This window comes from Hemicordylus capensis, chromosome 1, assembly GCF_027244095.1.
Source record: "Hemicordylus capensis ecotype Gifberg chromosome 1, rHemCap1.1.pri, whole genome shotgun sequence".
NCBI lineage: Eukaryota > Metazoa > Chordata > Lepidosauria > Squamata > Cordylidae > Hemicordylus > Hemicordylus capensis.
In genome coordinates this window covers 435,429,556-435,455,396 of record NC_069657.1, presented here as the reverse complement: position 1 = coordinate 435,455,396, position 25,841 = coordinate 435,429,556, and the positions used below count along the sequence as shown (strand labels likewise).

The 25,841-nt window shown below is 45.7% G+C and overlaps 1 protein-coding gene across 3 annotated transcripts in view; it reads left to right on the top strand.

Moving 5' to 3' along the window:
• Positions 1–25,841, top strand: part of GALM (galactose mutarotase) — a 43,324-nt gene that overhangs the window by 16,754 nt on the left and 729 nt on the right. For all 3 annotated transcript variants that reach the window (XM_053243228.1, XM_053243224.1, XM_053243214.1), the window contains exons 2-6: positions 6,601–6,755; positions 11,371–11,577; positions 14,369–14,450; positions 22,494–22,635; positions 23,949–24,123. In XM_053243228.1, coding sequence (XP_053099203.1) covers positions 6,601–6,755; positions 11,371–11,577; positions 14,369–14,450; positions 22,494–22,635; positions 23,949–24,123 — 761 coding nt within the window. The remainder of the gene's footprint in view (positions 1–6,600; positions 6,756–11,370; positions 11,578–14,368; positions 14,451–22,493; positions 22,636–23,948; positions 24,124–25,841) is intronic.

The window sequence follows — 25,841 nt, the reverse complement described above, 5'->3', positions numbered from 1 at the left end:
GGCGAGGAGCAGCGGCAGTGAGGAGCAGCAAGGCAAGAGGCAAGCGGCGATGGCAAATGCCAGGAGTGGGGAGAGAGCAGATGGGAGGCCCAAGGGTCCCTTGGTGTCCTATGTTCACTGGACACCATTAGCTATGTCTCTGCTTCAGAAGTTCTTATTGGCTACTAGTTGGAGGGCTAAAGGCCACTTCCAGTCTCAAAGGCAGGATGCCTCTGAGTACCAGTTGCAGGGGAGTAACAGCAGGAGAGAGGGCATGCCCTCAATTGCTGCCTGTGGCTTCCAGCGGCATCTGGTGGGCCACTGTGCGAAACAGGATGCTGGACTAGATGGGCCTTGGGCCTGATCCCGCAGGGCTGTTCTTATGTTCTTAAGTCTTCTTCTGGGTGCCCCTGCTGTCTTATGATTGGCGGAGCTCCACCAAGCTGCTCTACCTTTAGAATGCTGACTGCACGGAGGCTCACCAAGCACTCACTGTTACATCTTCTTATGCCTGGCAAAGACTTTTATAATTTGCCAGCCCTCTTAACTCCTGCATTATTTTTATGCTGCTCAGATTGTTGCTGTCCCATTTTTGTTAATTATTATTATTATTTCGATTTCTATACCACCCTTCCAAAAATAGCTCAGGGCAGTTTTACACAATAATAAATAAATACCTTAATTACCTAGAGTTGTTACTCTAAATTAATTGTTACTCTAAATTAATTACCTGGAGTTGTTACTCTGCCGCAGTGTTCTTGTTCATTTAATGCAGTTCACAAAAAATAAAAGCTACTAAACATTTAAAAACATCAAAACATATATAATATTCAGCTTAAAACAACAAATCAGTACAATTCAACCCAAAACCTGGCTGAAGAGAGGCATCTTCAGTTGCTTCCCAAAAGCCACCAGAGATGGAGCGGCTCTAATCTCACTAGAGAGTGTGTTCCTCAGCCCCAGGGTAACTACAGAGAAGGCTTATCTTTGCGTCGCCACTTGCTGAACTGGCAGCACCCTCAGATGAACCTCCTTTGATAGGGAATGGCATTCATAACAAAGAAGGTGTTCCCTTAAATATCCTGGGCCCAAGCCATTAAGGGCCTTCTAGGTAATAACCAGCACTTTGTATTTTGCCTGGAAACCTATTAGCAGCTAGCATAGTTCTTTCAGAACAGGAGTAATATGAACTTTTTGTGCGTCCCAGAGAACAACCTGGCAGCCCAGTGTAGAGTGCATTGCAGTAGTCAAGGCTGGAGGTTACCAGCATGTGCACCACTGTTTTAATGTTCTTCATTGTAAGGCCCGCGGACCAGTGTCCCCCATGAACCCTAAGTGTGGCCCTCTGACTAACTGTTTATTTATTTATTTTATTTTTTTAACATTTGTATTCCACTCTTCTGCCAAGGAGCCCAGAGTTACACAGTTAAGTTTCTCCTCACAGCAACCCTATGAGGTAGGTTAGGCTGAGAGAGAAGTGACTGGCCCAGAGTCACCCAGCAAGTATCATGGCTGAACGGGGATTTGAACTCGGGACTCCCTGGTCCTAGTCCAGCACTCTAACCACTACACCACACTGACTGATTGTTGATTGGGCCTGTTTCAGGCGCAGAGCCACCATTGCACGGAGAGGTTCAATGAACCCGGGCTGCTATGTCCAAGGGCTGCACTTGGTGCCTTGGCCACACCCCTGCATTTGACATCAGAGGCTCATGGGGTGTGGTCCTGTTTGCAAACCGGGCCATTTGCAAGTAAGTAACATCTGGTGCCACATTTGCAGGGTGGCTGGGAGCGCCTTTCCCTGCTTGTAAAGGCAGGGAGATGTGTTCCTGGCCAGGCTGGGAACCCAGTGCAGGCTGAAGCTTTTCAAAAATGGAGCCATGCGGCACACAAGTAGCAAGCCTGGATTAAGAGATAGCTCGCTCTCTTAACCTCGGGTAACTGCCGGGCTAAAAAGCCGGGCTAGATGGTGCTGGCCTGCTGGGATTGGGCCCAATCCTAGCTGTTCTCACATGCAGTCTAACCCAGGCTGGGCGTCCGTAGTCTGGGTTAGACTGCACTTGAGAACAGCCTCGTAGTTAGCTTCTAATGGCATGTTGTAACAACATTGCTCCACTATTACAAATGGGTAATGACAATTCAGTTCCTGTTGTTTGCCTGGGGTGTTAGACAGCTGTGGTTTTGAAGGCTTTTGTTCAGCACATTTGACTGAAGTTGTCAAAAGTGTGTGGGGTTGTGGTTTGTTTGTCCTTCATGTGAATGAAGGATCTATCTATCTATCTATTTATTTGATTTATTTTATTTCTATACTGCCCTTCCAAAAATGGCTCAGGGCGGTTTACACAGAGAAATAATACATAAATAAGATGGATCCCTGTCCTCAAAGGGCTCACAATCTAAAAAGAAACATAAGATAGACACCAGCAACAGTCACTGGAGGTACTGTGCTGGAGTAGATAGGGCCAGTTACTCTCCCCCTGCTAAATAAAGAGAATCACCACATTAAAAGGTGCCTCTTTGCCAAGTTAGCAGGGGTTTTAACACTGTGGTCCACGTCTAATTTACTTTGATTTTTTTCTCATTTGTGCTTCTGTAAAGGTAAAGTTGTGCCCTCGAGTTGGTGTCGACTCCAGGCATCCACAGAGCCCTGTGGTTTACTTTTGGTAGAATACAGGAGGAGTTGACCATTGCCTCCTCCCACGCAGTATGAGATGATGCCTTTCAGCATCTTCCTATATCGCTGCTGCCCGATATAGGTGTTTCCCATAGTCTGGGAAACATACCAGTGCGGATTCGAACCGGCAACCTCTAGTCATTTTCCCACTGCGTCATTAGGTGGCTTTGTGCTTCAAATTGAAATTTGGAATACAGAAATTTGAAAGCTTACTCTCAGGAATGGCAAAGGCTAGCTAGAACTGAGGACCCACACCTGTGTGTCCAACTGCCCTGTATGGCAAACCTCTCTAAGAGGACTACAGACTGTAGTATATGATAGCTGCCCAAGGGTTCCTGGGCACTGGGGTGGCGCCATCCACCTTCCCAGGCTGGGCCCTTGGCTCTCCTCAACAGGAAGCGCTATATAAAGGCTTCCTCTTTATTTGTTTATTTTTGCATTTATATACCGCTTTTCAGGCAAACCTCCCAAAGCGGCATATAAAAAAATTAAATAAAGGATATTACATTAAGCCACACATTTACATGTTTACAGGGGCCTTAGTCTCACTTACTCTCTCTTCCCCTGAGCACAAGATGGCCTGACTGAGCGCAGTCAGGGACTTGAGTCAAGGTCCCTGACTGATCTGTGGTGGGGGAGCTGGGCTCTTCAGGCTGGGGCTGTGCCTGGACCATAGGCCGATTTGGACAATACACCAGTCCACACAATCAAACGAGGGACATGCTGAGAGTGTGCCCATCGCACTCGCTACCAGTTTGTTTCTGGGTCCAATTCAAGGTGCTGGTTTTGACCTTTAAAGCCCTTAATGGTTTGGGCCCGGGATACCTGAGGAACCGCCTGCTTCCAAGGGTTGCTGCCCGCTTGACAAGGTCATCTGAGGGGGCTCTGCTCCGTGTGCTGACAATGAGTGAGGCTCGGTTGTCGTGCACGCGGGACAGGGCCTTCTCTGTTGCTGCCCCCAGACTCTGGAATGCTCTCCCAGTGGCTATTTGCTCCTTGGTCTCCATTACAGCTGTTAGAAAAGGTGTAAAATCTTGGCTTTTTGCCTAGGCATTTATTTGATTCTCTGCTGCTGCTCTTTATAGTTTTTATTGCTTTTATGCTTTTGTTTTAATTTTTTAAATCAGATTTGTTTAATATTTTCCCCCCACTTAATATTTTAATTGTGGTTTTTTTACCATCTTGTGTTAATATATATATATATATATATATATATATATATATATATATATATATATATTGCTGTAAACCGCCTTGGGATTGCTTTAATGAAAGGCGGTATATAAATTTAACAATAAAATAAATAAATTAATTAATTAATTAATAACTAAAATGTCCTTTAGGAATTAGTTTACTAGTTTAAACTTATATTCGGAGTGCATGTAACATTGCCGTTTGAATGACAGCAGCCACCCCCTCATGCCGGGAAGATGTTAGGGGAACATCTTGCTGGGAAGATGTTAGGATGTCTACAAACAACGCGGTCATGGCGGATGTGCTCTTGCTGCATCCTCCTTTTCATCAAGGAAGTAACTGAACCTGCCCAATGACAGTACAGTATTTACTGGCTTCTCAGCTTCTGCTATATATGAGGCTGACTGAGGTGATCACCTAAGCTGTCAGGTGGTGGTGGTGGTGGTGGTGTGTGTGGGGAGAACACCTGCTGCCTCCATTAGCTGGTGGTGTGCCACTGGTTTTACTGCTGCCTCTTCCCTCTAGCTCTCATTATTTCAAAAGGAGGGGAAGGGAGCAGCAGAAGAAGTAGTCTTGAGAAGAGGAGAGGGAAATATCTTTGTGCAAGCTTCCTTGCACTTGTGCAAGGTTTAAATGCCAGCCATTAAGAATTCATGTTTCATATATGTTTTGTTAGCTGAAGGCCCCTTCTCCTTCCCCACTTTCTTAGAATTGAAGATGCAGGATAGAAATGATAAATAAAGTAGATTTGTAAATAGAATTGTATTGCAAGTGGAAATATCACTGGGGAGAAGAGCATGAATGTCTATCCATTGCCCCATAGTTCTTAAACTGTACTGCCCTCCCCTCAGACCAGTGTTGTTCCCAGTAAGCATTTCCCATGTTCTTCCTCAGAGAGGAGCCCCCGCCCGGTAGAGAGGCTGTTACATAAACACTGACAAGCTGTTGGTGAATGCCTTGGAGATGAGGCCAGTGTGAAGCCGGGTAACTGAAGTAAACACTGATTACCTTTCCTCTTCTAACAACTGTTCTTTTGTAGAGTCCTTGTTTTTCCCACTGGAGAAGAGAAGCAGTTTTTCAGTCACAAGAACTGTACATAATGGAGAACAAAAACTCAATTAGATCCAGTGATGTGGGGCAGAATACATTTCATCTCTTAAAATGCGTCATTTCGTAGATTAATTAGTAACCTAATGAATGGATTCAGTATCAGGAAGGTTGGACAGTTTCAAAGTTGTAATTAACTATTTTCAGCTGGTTTTCCATAAGAAGGAAGCAGCTCTTTGAGTGCGCTAAAATTAGTGTGTTGCCATTTCCAATGTCTTCATTTAAAAAAAAAAAATTAAGCCTGTGTAAGCATAGTGCATAATATTGAGTTGCTGCATCTGAAATACTTCTCCAATAAAAACAAATTCCTAGTAAAGGTTTACATTTGATTGAATATGTCTGTTTAACCACATTAAGGCAGCAGTCCTAAGTATGCTTACTTGAGAATAAGCCCCAGTGGACTAATTTCTGAGCAGACATGCATAAGTTTGTGCTGTAAGTGTGCTTTACTTATTTTTCCCCCTTCCTTTCCCCAATCAACATTTCCATTCAAATACTTTTGGATGTTGGAAAAGCTTTATGTAGCACATACAATCAACATAACTTTAATATGTCTAACATGCTAGAATCTTCTGCAGTGTTGGCTAGAGTTTTCTAATTCCTAATAGCAATAGCAGCAACAACAAAAAGGGTTTCACACTTCAGGAAGTTGGGAAAGCCAGCAATTTATGTTTGTATGAAGAAACGGTGAGCTCATGTTGGCCCTGAAAACCATTTCCTGGTCTGTGTATATGCTCAGGGCACTCTGTTCCCTCATTCTAAGCATAAGTTCCTTTGAAGTGTGTGTGTACACACAATTTTGCATCTGGATCAAGCTGGTGGACCTCAAGGTTCATATAAAAAGCAAAATAAATTCTGCAAACCTGAACTATTCCCTGCCCTGATTTGGGGTATCAGAAATGTTTCCAGTTCAAAAAATTCCAGAAATAAAAACACACATCACAGCTGGTCATTGACTGTCATAAAATTCAGTTCATTCACTGTATCTTCTGGGCATCACAATGCAGTGCAGTGTGTGTTGCATTGTGTAGAATAAATTATACAAAAGAGGCTTGTGCATGTTTCTGTATGATAGAGAGATTCCAGAACTTAGCTTTTCCTAATGTGAAAATCTGTTATCTTCCTTTTTTAGTAGAGTACACTGCTCTGAGGGCTTCCAATTTACTTCCATAGAGGAGGAAGCACTTTGTACGTATTTCCTTTATTTGAAACATCTTATGCTACTTTTCTGTTAAGAAAATATTCAGAATGGCTTACCAAGAGAACCATCTATCATAAAATATGGCAGGCAGACATCAGTAAAAGTTAATCTCTAATCAGCTACTGAAAGCATTTGCAAATAAGCCTTTTGCAAATAAATATTGTTGGTCTTAGAACAATTTAATTGAATAGAGAAGCCTTCACAGGGGAGTATGAAGCCTTCGTACTGTGTCCTTGCTTCTTTTAGGAATTGCTAGATCAGGGTTCATGGGTATGACTTTCACACTCTGCCCCTGCTCCCTTGCTGACCCTTATGCCTGGAGCTATCTCCCAGAATGCCACTATGATGCCTCTTTTCTTCCTTCCTCTGAATCCTTCTTTAGAACCTATCTGACTTTAAAATTTTTAAACTCCGTCTTAAATGGTTCGGTGTCTTTTTTTGTCAGGGTACATCAACAAGCACCCCTATTTTGGCGCTGTTGTTGGACGAGTTGCTAATAGAATTGCCAAAGGGAAGTTTGTGGTGGAAGGAAAACAGTATCAGTTAGCCATCAACAATGGACCCAACAGTTTGCATGGAGGAATAAAAGGTTTTGACAAGGTAAATCTGCTAATGTTCAAATAGACAAAGATATTTGTCTCCCCACCTCCACCCTCCCCGTGGTGCCCTATTCAAGCAAAACCTGCCAGTGTGTCAGTTCTTCATAATGCTGTCAGCTCTTACTAAAGACTCTGATTTTTTGTATTTACTTCATATTTCTGCCATGCCTAATCAGTAAGCTTCTAGGCAGCCTACAGTTAAATAAAGGAAATTCACACTATTTTTTCTTAACTGTAAACATATGTTCCAGAGCCCACCAGGAGCATGATTGATTGATGATTGATCAAGTGCCGTCAAGTCGGTATCGACCCTTAGTGACCACATAGATAGATTCTCTCCAGGATGATCTGTCTTCAACTTGGCCTTTGACCAGGAGCATAGCTATAATTAAAAGGGGAGGAACAAATGTCCCCGGGTCAGTGAGAAAGGGGAGGGCGCTGGCTGGGAAACAGCCCACTCTCCCCTCCCACCTCCCTGACTCGGGAGCAAGCTGCTGGCTCCTGACTGGAGTGTGGAGAGTGTATGATGTTGTTTGCATAGGAGCAAGAGAAAGGCATGCTGAGAATGTTTTGTTTTTAATCATGTCCGTAGAGTTCTTCTGCAGCAAAGACTGGGGGGAGAGAAGAAGGCAGCAGGGGGCTCAGGGTACATCTTTATGTCTTGTCCCAAGGCCCACTTCCACCTTGCTACGCCCCTAATGCCCACCTACATAAGATTTCCCACCATCTACAGAATGTCTGCAGGGATAGATTGCAGTGGGCTTCTGTAGGTACGTAACAGATTTAATGAGAATGAGGCCACTGTAGAAAAGACTCTTGAGTATTTTGGGAGTCACTTGATTCTCTTTCTTTACCATGTACATTTTAGTCCTATCAAAAATATAAAATGGGATGTTATTATTTATAGCGTAAAATAATTGCCCAATAACAATACAGAATCATAGAAGTGAAGGGAGTCCTGCGGGCCATCTAATCCAAACCCTTGCCCAGTACAGAAAACCCAGAGCTAAAGCATCCCTAACAGATGATCTTCAACCCCCAGTGAAGGAGAGTCCCCTGCCCAGGTAAATGACTCCATTGTCAAATTGCTCTTACTCGTAATAAGTTTATTTTAATGTTCAGCCAGAATCTACCCTCCTGTAACTTAAGACCTTTAGATCTAGTCCTGCTCTCTGGGGCAGCAGAGACCCAGAGGCTATTGTTATGTGCAGCCTAATAACCCAGAAAGCCCAGCCTGGGTTAGGCTGCGCATGAGAACCACTGGGGTTGGATCGTATCCCAGTGGGGCAGTGCCACCTAGTCCAGCTTTTAAACCCGGCTATTAGTTGGGGTAAATGGAGTGAGCATGTCCTTAACCCGGGCCCTGGGATCATGTGTCTCCTTGGGCTGCATACCTTGGTCTGTATTCCCAGTGCACCTTTACTGAACATCTGGGGGGGAGGTTGAGTTTGTGCAGTCTCCTGCCCCCCACCTGTCTGCTCGGTAGGGCATGTGAATAGTTCCCAAGTCTTTCTCTTCTGTGTGACAAACCTTCAGGTGTTTGAAGAGGGCTATCATGTCTTCCTTCAGGCTTCTCTTCTCCAGGCTAAGCATACCTAGCTCCTTCAGTTTTCCCTCAAAGGACTTGGTTTTGAGACTGCTCACCATCTTTGTGGATCCTCTGATCCTGTTCTGGTTTATTGATATTCTTCTTAAAATGCAGTGCCCCATATTTCAAGTGAGATCTGAGCAGGTCAGAATAGGACGGAATGGCTGCTTCTCATGATCTGGAGACTTGTTTGTTTGTTTGTTAGATTTGTATACTGCCCTTCCAAAATGGCTCAGGGCAGTTTACAGCATGATAAAAACAATTAAAACAAATTAAGAATTAAAATCAAACTATTAAAACACAGTAAAACCAAGTAAACAGCTAAAAACCCTGGAAATCAGGGCAACAATTTAAAACAGTTAATCATTTAAAACCCTGGAAGGCCAGGCCAAACAGATAGGTTTTAAGGGCTCTCCTGAAGGACAGCAATGATCTCAAATTACGAATTTCTGCCGGGAGTGCATTCCACAGCCCAGGAGCAGCTACAGAGAAGGCCTGTCTCTGCGTTGCCACCAGACAAACCGGTGGCAACTGGAGACGGACCTCCTCAGATGACCTTAACATGCAGTTGGGATCATGTAGAAGAAGGTGCTCGCTTAGATAACTCAGACTTAAGCCGTTCAGGGTTTTAAAGGTAATAACCAGCACTTTGTATTTTGCCCGGAAACATATCGGCAGCCAGTGTAACTGTTTCAAAACAGGCATCATATGGTCTCTCTGGGTTGCCCCAGAGACCAATCTGGCTGCCGCATTCTGAACTAACTGAAGTTTCCGGACTACGTACAAAGGCAGCCCCACGTAGAGCGCATTGCAGTAGTCGAGCTGGGAGGTTACCAGCTGATGCACCACTGTTTTGAGGTCATCCTCTTTGAGGAATGGGCACAGCTGTCGAATAGAAAGCAGTGCACTCCTGGCCATGGCCTCCATCTGAGAAACCAGGGTGAGGCCTGGGTCCAGGAGTACTCCCAAGCTGCTCACCTGTTCCTTCAGGGGGAGTGTAACCCCATCTAGCACAGGAAGATCTAACTCACACTTCAGATTCTGAGCCCCCAAAATTAGCACCTCCGCCTTGCTTGGATTCAGCTTCAATTTCTTCTCCCTCATCCAGCCCATTACTGCCTGTAGGCAGGCATTTAGGGAATGAGTGCCATTTCCTGAAGATGAAAAGGAGAAGTAGATTTGGGTGTCATCAGCATACTGATAACACCCAGCACCAAATCTCCTGATGACTTCACCCAGCGGTTTCATGTAGATATTAAAAAGCATTGGTGACAGAATGGAGCCCTGGGGGACTTATGCCTTTCTTATACACATCCAAACTAGCAAACTATGGCTTGCACTTGTCATAGGCTGCCCCAGGGGGTGTGGCAGGGGGCAATCACCTCCCGGACAAGAAGCTCATCTTCCAGTTGCCAGACAATTGTGGTAACTTGAAGGAAAAGCTCCGTTTTACATCGAGTGCTTTTCATTCTTTTAACAATCCAGATCGATAAAGTGCAGTTCTCCATAGACTCACTTCCATAGCATAGTGGTTAGAGTGTTGGGTTAGGACTGGGAAGAGCCAAGTTCGAATCCCCATTTAACCATGAAACTCACTGGGCCAGTCACTTCTCTCTGGGCCAGTCACTTTGGGACTCTGGTCCAGTCACTTCTCTCTCAGCCTAACCTACCTCACAGGGTTGTTGTGAGGATAAAAATAATCATGTGCTCTGAGCTCCTCGGAGAAAGAGTGGGATATAAATGTAAAAATAAATTGTAACTAAATAAATAACACATATAAATAATACATATAACATATATAAATAAATAACACAGACACATATGTATGTGTGTGTGTGTTTAATATGTCAGCATTAATGTGAAATGATGAACTGTGATAGAAGGTGCTCGCTTTCATTTTCTGCTTGTGGGCTTCCAGAGGCATCTGGCTGACCTTTGTGGGAAATGTACTTGAGATAGCTGAGATAGGCCTTGGCCTGATCCAGCAGGGCTGCTCTTATCATTTCATGTGGGGAAAAGTCCCACCCCCACCCCAATGCACTTTGATCATTTTGTGCTCCCTAACATTTTTTCCCCTGGTACTGCTACTGGTGCTTTCCCCTCAAAACCAGGATTACAATCCAGATTCAAACCCTCAAAACCAGGATTACAATCCAGATTTGCTGTCTTGATTTGGAGGGAAAGCACAAGCCATACTTTGCTGATTTGGATCTAATGGCAATATATTTTATTTTATTTTATTTTATTTACTACATTTTTATACTGCCTTTCTGCCTTGACAAAGGCACCCAAAGCAGTTTACAATATTAAAAGAAGCAAATAACAGATTAATAAAACGTTGTCTCAGGCTGTTGGTCTTTTCAGGAGCCGAGGGCAAGAGCTCGCTGGCCTGGGTGCCTCCTTTCATGCCTTCCTCTCAGGACACTTTGGTCTTTCTGTACTCCTGGGAAGGTGGGGGCGGGGGGCTGCTCCAACGGTCCTCACAGGCCAGAGCTGGTCTCTATGGATGCCGATGTTATGCTCTTTATATGGTTTAAAGTGAAAGTAGTAGAGCATTCAAGGGAAAGGAGGGAATTTATTAACACAGGCCTCATTCCTATAGGACCAAATCATGGTTTGGCATTATGTCTGAATGGAGTGGTTAAGGAAAACGGAGGGGATAGTGATTGGGAGGATGTGAACAGATCACTCTGGTCATGAGTATATAAGAGGGAATATGGTTGGATTTGACACCTGCTTCATCAGGACTCCATGAACCTGGAGTTTTGGATCAGGTTAAACTCTTTGGTGGTTTCATAAAGATCAGTTTAAATTCTGCAAGTCTCTGTACGTTGCTAATCCATGCTGTGGCAGAGAAAAGCTGCCCTTTTCTAACGTTTCGAATCCCAGAAAGTAATACTCTAGCTAGGTATTACTATCAAGAATCCCTGATAGTAATACACAAAGTTTTAACACACATGTTGATGTAAATCCATTAATCTAGCAGACAACTTCAAAATGTTAAAAAGCTTGTTAAACTGTATTTTAGGCTCTCTGGATCGCGGAAGTGCTGCCAGATGGTGTGCAGTTTTTTAGAGTCAGTCCAGATGGTGAAGAGGGATACCCTGGTGAGCTGAAAGTATGGGTGACGTATACTCTCAAAGGTGGGGAGCTAACGATAAATTACAGAGCTCAAAGCAGCAAGACCACACCAGTCAACCTGACAAACCATGCGTACTTCAATCTTGCAGGCCAGGTAAGAATTATTTCTTTTTTTAGTTCTAGTCTACAGCATCCGATAGAAGCATTTCCCATGTACATTGGTGTCAGTAAGGAATAATGGCAAAATTCACACTCCCCCCACCTCCTTTTTTTGCATTGACTGCTAAAACTCTTGTTTTAAAAACCTCTGGGTTGCCATAACCCTCCTCCCACTGCCTGCATTGCCATTCTTCTGTAATTAGAGGAATATGGAGCAAAGTTGCATATACTGACCTTAAAGGTCAGAGAAGACACAGGAAAAGGTACTCCCTAAAGCACAAAGGGCCCAGGCGGCGTGAGGCCCTGAATCTTGAATTCAAATTCTGAATTTTGAACAGCGCCTGAAAGCAAATAGGAAAGCATAAGAGATGGGTCAGCATCAGAGCATACACTCTCTGCGACCCATTCTGAATCCAGGCATGAAATTGTCACGCGCTAGCTGAAGCTTCCAAGTTATCTTCAAGGACAACCCCATGTAAAATGCATTCCAGTAATTGAACCAGGAGGTTAGCAGGACATGGATGCTGGTGGCAAGATCCATATCAGAGAGGTCATCCTATATACAGCTGGTAGAGTTCAGCTTTTCTTGCCTTGGTTCTCACTTGGAGCATTCTGTCTTATTAAAGCCAGGTTTTTGATCTGGAGACAATATTCTCTCATTGGGTGTGAAGGGTTCTAGGTTCTGTTCGCAGGCAAGCTCATGTTCTGAGGAGGAAAGGAGGGACCACACCTTTGTGCTAGGGACAAATATCAGGGAAAGGCCATGACTTTTATTTATTTAATTATGTTTATATCTTGCGTTTTAGCCATGATTGGTTTCCAAAGTGGCTTATGTCAATTGAAACGTAACCATTAGGGATCCATCTTATTTATTTGTTATTTCTCTGTGTAAACCGCCTGAGCCATTTTTGGAAGGGCAGCATAGAAATCAATCAATCAATCAATCAATCAATAAAATAAATAAACAAATAAAATAAAATAAAATAATCCTTCAGAAGATGCAGTGGGTGGTTGAGGTGGTTTGCATCTTGCTATGCCAGCTTCAGGTTCTTTTTTCTTGTGTTTTGATGGTGCAGGAAGTGTCTTTTATGTATGCATGTATTTTTCTCTCTCCAAAGAAACTGATTGACAGGAGATTTAGGGTGGACAAAAAGAAATACTTTTTCATAGAGTACATAACTGATCCATGGAATTTACCATGTGGCAATGGCACCAGCTTGGATGGCTTTAAAAGAGGCTTAGACAAATCAATAGAACAAATCAATTCAGAATTTTCATTGAGGCACAAATGGTCAGGCTCAAACTAACATACTTCGGACATATTATGTGAAAACCCAGCTCCCTTGAGAAATCCATAATGCTGGGGAAAGTTGAAGGGAAGAGAAGAAGAGGGCGACCAGCAGCAAGGTGGATGGACTCGATTATGACAGCAATTAATGCACCACTGACAGACCTTAAAGGCTAAGTTGAAGACAGATCATCCTGGAGAGAATCTATCTATGTGGTTGCTAACAGTTGACACTGACTTGATGGCACTTAATCTATCAATCAGACAAATTCATGGAGGACAAGTCTATCAATGGCTACTAGTCTTGATGGCTATAGGCTGCCTCCAGGTTCAAAGGCAAGATGCAGAGGAGCAATAGCAGGAGAGGGGGTACGCCTTCATCTCCTGGTTCAGGGGCGTAACTACTATTAGGCAAGGGGAGGCGGCTGCCTGGGGGCCCCCACGCCTTGTGGGGCCCCCCAGAGAGGCAAGTCTCATGACTATATATTGTGAAGTGTGTGTGTGTGTGTGTGTATCAGCGAGGGGCCCATTTTAAAATTTTGTCTCTGGGCCCACTCCAGCCTTGTTATGCCCCTGCCCTGGTCTGTGGGCTTCCAGGAGGCATCTGGTTGTCCACTGTGGGATATGGGGTGCTGGACTAGATAGGCCTTGACCCAGTCCATCAAGGCTGTTCTTATGTCGCTTTTACCTGCACATTTCCAGCTAGCTGCTAGTGATGGCCAGTGTTCCCTCTAACAGGGATTTCCAGATTTTCACTACAACTCCCAGCATCCCTGGTGCAATGGCTTTTGCTTGGGGATTCTGGGAGTTGTAGACAATAACATCTGGGAGTTCCTGTTAGAGGGAACACTGCTGACAGCTAGCTGGACCCTATGGTGTTCTTGCTCGACTATAAGGGCTTGCTTCCCAGAGCTGCACCACAATATAATAAAAACCAAGATCTTTCCTCAGGAAAGATCCAGGGCTCTTAAGGCTTGATGGAACACTTAATGCTCTTACGAGCATACAGAGGTACCTGGTGGCCATGATTAAAAAGGGAATACTGGGCTAGATAGACCATTGGTCTGATTCAGCAGAAAGATTCTAATGATTTTGAGTTATTTCAGCAGAACATTTTGTTCTTTATAACTTTTTCTCTCTTTTAAGTCTATATCTAACAAGGGCCGTGTAAAATGTAAAAGGGAAGCTTAATAGTAATGAATAACATGCACTACCTTAACTTTTATTAAGTAATGAATTACCGCTGCTAATTGGGCAAAGAAGCACCTTTTAAAGTAGTGGCTCTTTTATATTCAGCCCAGCAATCTCTTCCAGTGGCTGTTGCTGGTGTTTCCCTTCTGCTCCTATTCTTATTGTGAGAGGGGACCATTTCCTTTTTCTTTTTGCTATGTAATCCACTCTGAGAAACTTTTTGTTGAAAAGTGGTATATAATAATAATAAATAATAATCCATCTGTGTGTTTCCAATATTGCACACTTCGCTGTTGTCATTTTTCAGGGGTCACCCAACATCTATGACCATGAATTTACGGTAGAGGCAGACTCTTACCTGCCTGTGGATGAAACTCAGATCCCTACAGGTTGGTGAATTTAAGATCAATGCTTTTGAAACTAAGGTTGTGTTCTAGTGAGCTGCTGTCACCAAGTGGCTAGAATTGGGCTCAGTGTAGGAACTGAGTCCTGAGTTCAAATCCCAGCTCATTCCAGGAGAACACATTGACCTCTGGCAAGCCATACTGCCTCAGGGGCACATGTGTAAAATGCCGGTTAGAATGGGTTCAGGGGATGGCGACAAAGATGGTGACGGGTCTGGAAAACAAGCCCTACGAGACAAGGTTGAAGGGACTGGATATGTTTTGCCTAGAGAAGAGAAGACTGAGGGGGAACATGATACAACTCTGAACATACCTGAAGGGCTGCTACACAGGAGAGGGCAAAGACTCGCTTTATGATGCCCCAGAGGGCAGGGGTAGATCTAACGGTCTTAAGTGACAGGAGGTTAGATTTTGCTAGAACACTGATAAACCTCTTAACGGAAAGAGCAGTTCAACAATGGGGGGAAATTACCTCAGGGGGTGGTGGACTCTCCCTCACTGAAAGTCTTAAAGCAAAGGCTGGACTCCTGGGGTGGAGCCACCATTGTGCAGATGTGTTCAAAGAACACAAGCCGCCATTTTCCTGAGGCGGCCCCTAGCCATGCCCCCTGTGTCTGATGTTGATACAGGGGGCATGGGCAGTAAAGAAAAAACAGGTCTACTCAGCCGTGTTCACAACAATCTCCAGTCAGTGCTGTGTTCCGCTCTGGCTGGGAGCTCCTTTGTCTATCTCGCAAGTGCGGACTGAAGAGGCTCATGCATGGGACTGAGGGGCCCCATTTTTAAAACTGGCCACGCTCGCTGTATCAATGTCAGATGCAGGAGGTGTGGTTGGGCATGTCCTCTAGGACGTGAACCTCTTTCAAATAAGGGCCGCCGGCAGGGCTTTGCACCCTAGCTGCTGGCAACTTCCTACACCCCTGTGGACAGCCATTTGTTGAGAGACTGTATGAACTCATCCAGGCTCTCCTGCAAAGCTGTCCCCCAGTGTGGTGTTTCTTCTCGGTTGCTGAGGCCAGGGACATCTCATGGGTTATCCTCTCTCAAGAGCTCCAGGCAGGACAGAAAGTAAATAGTTAAAAAACTAAGCCACACCCACTAGAGCCTGAGGGGGATAACCCCACCCGTTCTTTCTGTCCTCAGCAAGCTCCATGGCAGCGTTTTTCTAGCTCTCTCTATTTTCTGCTGATATTACTTCTCTAACTACAGTATTCTGTTCTCCACACTTCTCTCCCCCCTCATCTCCTCTTTCCTCTCCGTTGCTTGGAGCCAGTCAGAGAGGGACAGAGCAATTTCTCCAACAAGGGGAAGAGTTTGAATGTTTTCGGCCTGGGAGGCTTCAGGGCCGTTTGTAGGCCCCATTGGCGCAGGCTGCTGCAAGCCCTGCATAGCAAGGCCGCTTTTCCGACCTCCCGAAAACCTCCTGAAAAATTCGCCAGCAGTGAGTTGACAGTCCGTGATCGGCCGTCTCTCATCTATGGGCCACGGAGTCCCCCCTGGAAGGGCGTAATTTTACCGCATCGGTGATGGCCGCTCTCGAGCCGCCCGTCCCGATTGTCGAAGGGGCCGCATCGAGTATCCCGCCTTCGGGCTGCGAGACTCGCTCTACTGCGGCCCGGCGCGCCACGCTGCTGCAGGCAGCTTGAAGTGGCTGTGAAGAGCGCTTTGGGAGGCTCCCTATTGCCAACGCCCCACCAACCTCAGAAGAGATTAGGCGGATTGGCGAGCTGGCTAGCAACCTGACCGGCAGGGCAGCGAGGCCATCACAGGCATCTTCTGTTCCTAAGATGGCGACGGTTGCGAAGAATCCCTCCATTTTACCTGAAGGAGCCGGTAATGTAAAAGGGAGACAGTCTCTAAAAGGGCGGGAAAAAGCCTAAGACTGTGACTATGGTGTTTGGCCAGCAGGGGGAGTCTGCTGCAGAGACGGGGCCTAAAGAACCCAGTTCTAACTCTGCTGTTTTACCTAAGTCTGTGCTGCCACCTGAGTAGCTGGCATGGTTTCGCAATGCAATCATTGGCACCATCTACCAGGTTAGGCCCCCTAAGAGGAGTGAGAGATCCACAAAGGGGAGAAGGCATAAATCACCCAGTGTGAGCTCCTCACCTAGCGAGTTTGTCAGTCCTTCTCCCAAGAAGGCCAAAAGCAAGCTTAAGCATAGTGAGCTGGGCAAGTTGTCTGGCAAGGTGGCATGGGACCATTCCTCTGATGCTTCTGATCAGACTCTGGGGGCCCTAGGGGTTTACTTGCACCTCCCCCCCCCAAAAGAAAAAAGTCATTGCAGACTCAGAGAGGCCTAATCTGCCTTCTGACCCTGAAGACCCAATTAATGCAGGAGGAGGTTTTGATCCGGACCCAATGGTCTGGAGGGGAGGACACTGGTGATGCCTCAGTGTCACAGCACCTCTTTGTGGCAGAGGACTTCAGCCCACTGATGTTCAGAATTATTAAAACAATGGGACTGAGGCTGGGCAGAGTTTTGACTCTTGTGCCAAAGGGGACTTGGTCTTTCCTAGAGCACACCCCAAGGACAGGCTGATGCCCATGCCAGAGTTGTTTGTGGATGTAGTCAAACAGGAATGGTTGACACCAGCTTCCAGCTGCAAGGCTGTGTGCATGGCTAACAAACTTTATTCTTTTCAGCAAACCACTACAGATATGTTGAGGACACCAAATGCGGATGCCCCGATTTCGCAATTGGTGTCGGATTTCTTGGCATCTCGAGAGGGTGAGTTTTCTCTAAAAGACATAGCTGACCAGAAGGTCTAGCTGTCATTTAATCGTGTCATGAGAACGTGTGCCTGGTGGTCCGTGCAACAGCGGCAGCATCCAGGGCAGCCCGTGACTCCTTATTATTGGTGGTCAATCTTCTGAGTGATCCTCCAGGGGACCCAGTTAAGATGTGACAGCAACTATTCAAGATCCAGAAGGCGCAGGCCCTTATAGCCGATGCCACTCTTGATACGATTAGATTCTCAGTGCAAGAGGCGGTTTCATCATTTGTTGGCAGACGCCACTTGTGGCTCAAAATTGGACAGGTTGGTTCTACCTCTAGGCTAAACCTTGCTACCGTCTCTTACGACAGCAAGAAGCTTTTTGGTGAGTCTGCCCTACAAGACATTCTTGTAGAATCGTCTGATAAGTGAAAGACAATGCCTTCAACCAATAAAAAGACTGATAAACAGCCTTTTAAAAGGCCCTTCCAATACAATCGGTCCTTTCATAGCTTCCGGCCCTTCAGGGGCCAGGACAGAGATACAAAATTCCAGAGGGGATCTTGGAATCCTCAGAGAGCACCCTTTAGAGGGTTTGGTACCTACAAACAGCAAGCTGCTCAGTCAAAGCAGCAAAAGCCACTACAATGACTTGAAGCATTTCAGGCTTGGAGGGCATTTGTCTCACCTCGCCCCAGCCTGGGAAGATTAACCTCAGACAACTGGGTTCTGTAGCTGATCCATCACAGCTACAGGATAGAGTTTCACTCCTCTCCCCCTGCTGCTTTATCCCCACTCTAAGGTCAAAAGCATTCTCAAAGCATTTGCCGATAGTCTAGGCAACCCAACTCCTCCTGGACATCAGGGCAGTGGAGCCAGTGCCTCTGGCACAGGAGGGAGAGGGAGTTAAAACAAAACAAACAAACCAAAACAGCAAAACAAAACACCTCTATCCTATTTACCGTCCCAAAAAGGGACAGTTCAAGGAGAGCTGTTTTAGACTTAAATTTTTTTGAACAGATGGGTCCACAGAACTCATTTCCAGATGGAAACTCTAAGAGCAGTTTCAGAGGCACTCTTTCATCTGGATGTGCTCGCGTCCATAGATATAAGGGAGGCCTGCCTGCATCTTCCTATACACCCGGAAAGCAGGCAGTACCTTCAGTTTAGATATGCTGGAAGGCATTTTCAATACAGCAGCCCCTCATGTCTCCACAAAGTTGTTGGCACCACTGGTGGCGCAACTCTGTCAGAAAGGGATAGTCAATTGTTGCTGCAGGCGAGATCTCTCCCAGAGGCAGAACAGGACTTGGTCCTTAACTATCGCAACACTCGAACCATGGTTTCATCATAAATGGAGAAAAGAGTCAATTGACGCCATGCCACAGGCTGCGCCATTTGTGGGTAATCATAGTTACCTTAGTGGACCGCCTCTTGCTTCCACCAGACAGGTTACAGACTATCCAGACAGAGGTTCACCTGGTCCTAGCGAATCCAAGAGTTCCTCTGGCTTCCTTGTCAAGACTGCTGAGCTTGATGGTGGCCGCACCAGACTTAGTTCCGTGGGCTTGAATTCATCTGCACGACCTCCAGTGGTTTCTCCTACCCCACCAGAGGCAATCGTAAGGAAGTGTAGACTGCTTATAAAGTTGCCACCAGACCTGCATCACTCTCTCCGCTGGTGGATCAACGCCAACAAACTGAATTGGGAAAATACCTTCTTGGACCCACAGATGTTCATCAGAACAACAGACCCAAGTTGACAGGGGCTGGGGAGCCCACTGCCTCAACCAGTTGGCGCAGCAGCTATGGAACACGGAGGAGCGTTCTCACAACATAAATTGGAGGGAACTCCATGCAATTTGCCTAGCGCTACTAGCATTCCAGGAGATCATCCAAGGCACTGAAGTATTTGTAAAGACCGACAATACGACGGCAAAGGCATATGTAAACAAGCAATGGGGGTCCAGGTCATCTCACCAGGAGGCTGTCCTTCTGCTGTCTTGGGCAGAGAGCAACCTTCCTTCCCTGATGGCACACCACATCAAGGGAGAGCTGAACCTGTTTGCAGACTGGTTAAGCTGGGCTGACATCCAACTGGGGGAATGGGCTCTAAATCCATCAGTTTTAACCCAGATAACAGAGAAGATGGGCATGCCCGAGGTAGACCTCTTCATGACTCCGAAGAATGCACAATCCCCAGCGTTTATGCCTAGATTTCCATGCAGGGAGGCGATGGCAGTGGATGCCCTATCCAGTCTATGGCCAGACGCTTTCCTTTATACGTATCCTCTGACACCTCTGTTGGCCAGAGTCCTGCAATGGATGTGTCTTCGAGCAAGAGTACTCTTAGTGGCACCATTCTGGCCCAGGAGACCCTGGTTTCCAGAGCTCCTCCATCTGGCGGTGGAGCCACCTTGGGAGTTGCCTCAGACCCCGGACCTGCTCCATCAGGGTCCAGTTTTACACCCGGATCCATGTTGGTTTCGGCTCATCTTTTGGAAACTGAGTGCCGAGTCCTGAGCCAACATGGCTACTCGGAGGGAGTTCTCAGCACTATGCTGGCGTCGTAAAGTCCATCGACAGAGAGAATTTATCAATATACATTGGGAGCACTCCTTCGCTGGATGTCTCGCAACTCCGTTCCGAAGGGCACGGCTAAGTTATATCATCTCCTGCTCTTCTTACAAGAAGGGTTCAAGAAGGGACTATGTCCAAATACCCTGCAACGGCAGGCATTGCCGTTGATGGAGTTGCTCTCAGTAGAAAAGACAAAATGTCTCAGTCACATCCTCACCAGCATAGTTTCTTTGAGGTGCCTCGCTGATGTCACCTCCAACAGTGCATACGTTACCCTCTTGGGAACTACATACTGTCCTCAAGGCATTGCAAGCTCACTCCTTGGCGCCTTTGGCAGCTATTCTGATCAGGATCTTACAGTTTAAATTGGCCTTTTTGGTGGCCATCACTTCAGCAAGGCTCTTCTCGGTGCTGCAGGTGCTGTCTGTAAAACAAGTCACAGTGTATATTTCAGAAAGGCTCATTCCAGACCCCATCAGGCTCATTCCAGACCCCTTCATGAGGCCAAAGGTGGTGTCCCCCTTCCACCCATCGCAAGATGGGTTCCTACCTTCATTTTGCCCCAAACCCGTCCATCCTATGGAGCGGAAATGGCACAAGTTGGACGTTAAGCGATGTCTTAAGGTCTATATTAGACGCTCAGCCTCATTCAGATTGTCGGACGCTCTGTTTGCATTCCATGGGGGTCCCAGATTCCTCGACCAGGATTGCAACGTGGATTATAGCGTGTATATCGATGGCCTACGAGGTTCAGAAGTTGAGGCCACAAACGCATCTCTTTGCACATTCTACTAGAGCAGCAGCAGCATCAGTGGCGTTTCCCACTAATGCACTGGTTGAAGAGATCTGCAAGGCGGCCACCTGGGCATCGCCTTCCACTTTCACCAAACTTTACAAGATCGAGGATTTCGCGTCTGCCCGGGCAACCCTTGGCAGATGGATCTTGCAACAAGTTCTTCCTCGCTAGTAGACCAGAGTGCTCCCACCCGAGTTGGACAGCTGTGGTATGTCCCATGAGATGTCCCTGGCCTCAGCAACCGAGAACGGAGCATTGGTTTCACTTACCGTGAAGGCTTCTTCTGGTTGCTGGGGCCAGGGACATCTCGGCCCACCCAGTTGTGATTTTGCGCTCTGGTCTACTTTTGTTGAAATGGTGGAGACTGACATTTAGTTTCTACAGTTGGTTGCTACACTCTGTTATTCTGGAATGTTTAAAACTGTTTATTCCTACCTGCTGTTTTCTACTGTTTTGTATTGCCTTTGTCCTCTTATGTCTCGGCCCGAAAGAACTGGGTGGGGTTATCCCCCTCAGGCTCTAGTGGGTGTGGCTTAGTTTTTTAACTATTTACTTTCTGTCCTGCCTGGAGCTCTTGAGAGAGGATAACCCATGAGATGTCCCTGGCCCCAGCAACCAGAAGAAGCCTTCACGGTAAGTGAAACCAATGCTCCGTTCTATACAAGTTGATAGTCCATGGCTCATGAGAAAGACACAGAACTGAAGTCGGTGATCCACAGATCTGAAGCCGCCCCAACTTTTACTGAAAGCCTGAGCAAAGAGGAGGAGGAGGCAGTCCAGGCTCTTTGTCTGTCCAGGTGTCCAGCTCTTCCCACTTTCCACAAGCCCAGCACAGAAAGGGGTGACCAAAGCCAGAGCTGCTGTGGCTATGCCCCTCTCCCCTACCTCGCAGGCAATTTGGCTTGGAAACAGAACTTCCCATTCTCCCTCTGTCAGGGATACTCTAGCTCTGGATTTCTGGCATTGAGCAGAGGGTTGGAGTCCAAGACTCCTCCACTATATGAAAAACAGAAGATAGTTTTTGAAGCTGAATTGTGTTACCCGATTTTAAGCCGATGTTCTTCTAGTTTTAAGGTGTGAAAAAAAGACTTCTAATTCTCTTTGGCGACAACAGTTTTTAAGAGTGTGCAGCGTATTGTTAGGTGTTTGGCTGATGAGGTGTTGGGCAGAGGTTTCCTTTCCAATGATGCACAGCAGTTTCCTCTTGTTGCCTCTCAGCTGGTCACTCCATGCCTCCTTGTGTGCAAGCGAGCTCAGTGCTCAGGGGGGCCAAAATGGTTGTCTGCACTTAAAGAATGTACTGGATCCTGACTTCATCCATGTAGGCCGCTCTGTTGACATCAAGAGAGTAATGTTCTGGACAAGAGCCTACATCACAGCAGAAAATGTATTTGAGCCTTGCTTCTGAGAGTGTATTGAACAAGCAGTGCGTTATATATATATATATATATATATATATATATATATATATATATATATATATATATTTAAGTCTTTTATTGTATTACTGATTGTCATATAGTGCTTTGAGTATTATTTTGCGGACAGTCTTGGGCTAGATGGACAAAGTTGTTATAATAAATAAGTAAAATGAAGCTGCCTTCTGCAGCTTGGACCAACGTGGTCCATCTTGCCCAGGACTGTCTGCTCAGACTGGCAGTGGTTTTGCAAGACCTTAGGCATCTTTCTCAGCTCTGCTACCTTTTCACTGGGAGTGGTGACAACACCTGGGGGCTCTCTACTCAGACACCACCTATGGTTTGGGATCCCCCATTAAATTGATTGATGCTTAAGCTGTTGCTATGGTGGGCCAAAGAGACACTTTGCAGATGTGCATCATAGTTCCATGCGGCTCCCCTTCTTAAAATGCCCAAATGGAACACTACTATATGTTTATGGTTTCCTTTGTCTCTTTTCCATTCTCCTCTCTCCATCAGGAGAAGTTGCTTCCGTGCAGGATACGGCTTTTGATCTGAGAAAGCCTGTTGAACTTGGACGGCACCTGCAGAAGTTTCAGCTCAATGGGTTTGACCACAACTTTTGTCTGAAACAGACAAAAGAAATGCGCTTCTGTGCAAGGTAGAAATTTGAAATTCTGTTTTCTACTTATGAGAGGGATACTGGAACAGGTTCACCAGGTTCTGCTGTTTCATGCCATTAATTCTCTGCACCATGACTTGTAATGAAATAAAATATTTCCACGCCATGGTACAAGTTTCCCCACCCACTCTGTTCTGCTTCACTGACTGCCATTTGTGTTGGGGGGGAAACCTGCAGCATGATTTGTATGTCATGCATTTTGCCTTACTAAACATTTCAGAGGAGAGGAGGAGATGCAAGATCTTTGCCTTCAAGGCAGCCATGTGTCACCTGTAATGTGTACCTTCAGCTACTTTGGAGTGTTCTTCACCTCAACACTTGAAATTATGGCCAGGATCCAGAGAGTCCTGTGAATATGGGGACCTTTCCCATTTTTATTCCCTACTGCACTCTTTTGTGCTGTGATGAATGTCGCTCCAGGGGGTCCCCCAATTTTTGTGAGCATCTCTTCACAGAGGTATAGATGATGGGAAAGTGGGCCCCTGAAAACTCACAGCTGACATGCAGCCCTTTGGGGAAATCTCTTCCTCTAAAACTAAAATACATGCAAACTGAGGCCCCTAGAACTGATGCTGGCAATGTGACATCAGTGTGGTAGTGCAGCCCGCCAGGCAGTGTATTATAATACACACAGTGTATTATGAGAGCCAGCATGGTGTAGTGGCTAGTGCTGGACTAGGACCAGGGAGACCCGAGTTCAAATCCCCATTCAGCCATGAAACTTGCTGGGTGACTCTGGGACAGTCACTTCTCTCTCAGCCTAACCTACTTCACAGGGTTGTTGTGAAAGAGAAACTTAAGTATGTAGTACACCGTTAACTGGGCTCCTTGGAGGAAGAGCGGGATATAAAATGTAAAATAATAATAATAATAATTAATGATGATGATGATGCCTGGCCCTCAGCGCCCACAGCTCCTGTTCCACCTGACCCATCTCCATATTGGGCATCTTCAGGTATCTCTGAGCAAGACACCTTTCTGAAATCTTGGGAGAGCTGCTGTCAGTCAGTATAGATGGACCAGTGGTCTGATTCAGTATTTTAAGCACCTATGTTCCTATATCCTGCTGTGCCTGGCTCCCGTGGTGGCTGAGGAAAGAGCAAGATGACTGAAATTTTTGGTTGTATTTGAACATCGTGGAAGCTCAGTTGCTGTTGGGTTTCTCCAGAACTGCCTGCTTTCACACACAGCAGCAACTGAACACAGAGCCCCCAAAGTTAGGTTTTTCTTTTTAAGTCTGTAGACTTCTTGGAAATGTAACTGGCCATTTCTTTCTTTCTCTTTTTTTACAGGGCTTACTATCCCCCTAGTGGTAGGATGATAGAGGTTTACACAACACAGCCTGGGATTCAGTTTTACACTGGAAACTTCTTAAATGGCTCTCTAGTAGGCAAAGGAGGCTGTGTGTATCCCAAGCATTCGGGCTTCTGTCTTGAAACACAGAACTGGCCAGATGCAGTAAATAAGGTGTGTTTCCTTTTCTCTTTGTTTTATACAAGCACGGGGCTGCACAAAAATGTCTTAGTGGCCAGATAGCTCCTCAAGGCTGGTAATTTGAACGTTGTCACTGGCTCATTTTTCTCTTGGGTCTTGTGTTTGAAGAGATTTAGCTTTGAGGATTATGAGAAAATGGGACCTCCAGTATGGGACTGGTCTACATATGCAATGAAATCGCTTGGTGCAGCCTTTTTGGTACTGTCCCAATTCAGACTGCAGGAAGACGAACATGTTTGGCTCTTTTAGAACCATTTGCTCTGTAAGCCACTTCTATGTGAATCGGAATTCTTTTAAATGCAAGGGAGCATTCAAACATGTGATTTCCCCCGCTCTGAATGGCATAGCATTCTCCTGGGCTATCTTTCTGGGTTGAGACTGCTTTACAGTGGCTTTAGCCCTGCTTGGAAGGCTGAACCCAGAAGGTGGTGCTGAGAGATGCCTGCACCAACCCTGGAGGTCAAGGGGATGGCAATGTCCAGGAGTACCATTTACCAGCTTTGGCTGCTATAACCCTACCTGGAGAAACCAGATCTTGGTTACATCCAGACTGAATTCCTGGGGAGAGGAGAGTTGGTCTTTTGGTAGCAAGCATGATTTGTCCCCTTAGCTAAGCAGGGTCTGCCCTGGTTGCATATGAATGGGGGACTTGATATTCAAGAAATGTAATATCCCCTTTGGGGATGGGGCCGCTCTGGGAAGAGCAGAAGGTTCCAAGTTCCTTCCCTGGCATTTCCAAGATAGACTAGTCTGTGTAGACAATACTGAACTAGATGGACCTGTGGTCTGACTCAGTATATGGCAGCTTCCTGTACTCTATGTGGAACTGCCTTTTGAAGATGGTTTGGAAGCTTCAACAATGCTACTACAAGGATCTTGTGGGTGCTAGTAGCTTCACAAATATTATACCTATCCTGCAGCAGCTTCACTGGTTGTCAGTTTTCTTCTGGATTAGATTCAAAGTGCTGGGTTTGACCTTCAAAGCCCTACACAGCTTGGAACTGGGGTATTTATTGGACTTCTTTTGTTCAGATAGTCTTCTCAGGCCCTGCTCTCAGCCCTATCAACCGACACAGATAGTTGGCCTGTTCGGCCAGGAACAGGCCTTTTCAATAAAAGCCATCTGCCTTTTGGAATGCCCTGCCAGGAGTGTTCCGTCAGTCTCCCTCCGATTAGTTTTAAAAATGAATTTGAAAAGCCTCCTTTTAAAGATTTCAATTGGGTTTCTAGTTTTGCTTTTAATCTTATCTTGCTGTTTGTTAAAGGATGTTAGGCATTATCTAACTTGTCCTTTTAATTTCAATGGCACTACTTTGAGTACCTTTCCTCATTAAAAGGATGTTAGGCAATGTCTAACTTTTCCTTTTAATTTTAGACATTGCCTAACTTATCCGTTTAATTTCCATTACTCCACTTTTGCAAGCTGCCCCAAACAAGTGTGAAGGAGCAAGATAGAAACATTTTTAATGAAATAAATAACCTCAGGAAGCTTGAACCATGCAATTTCTGTGAATATATTATGTACACACACAAAACGTAGGATCCAGACCTCCTCCTAGCTGCTGGTGTGGCACAGAGGATATTTGTGAGCCGAGAAGTCCCAGTTCAGTTCTCCATCAGCTGTGAACTTAAGTGACCTTAGGCAAGCCTTAGTCTTCAAAATGCTCATGTTTCTTATGTAGATTGAAAAA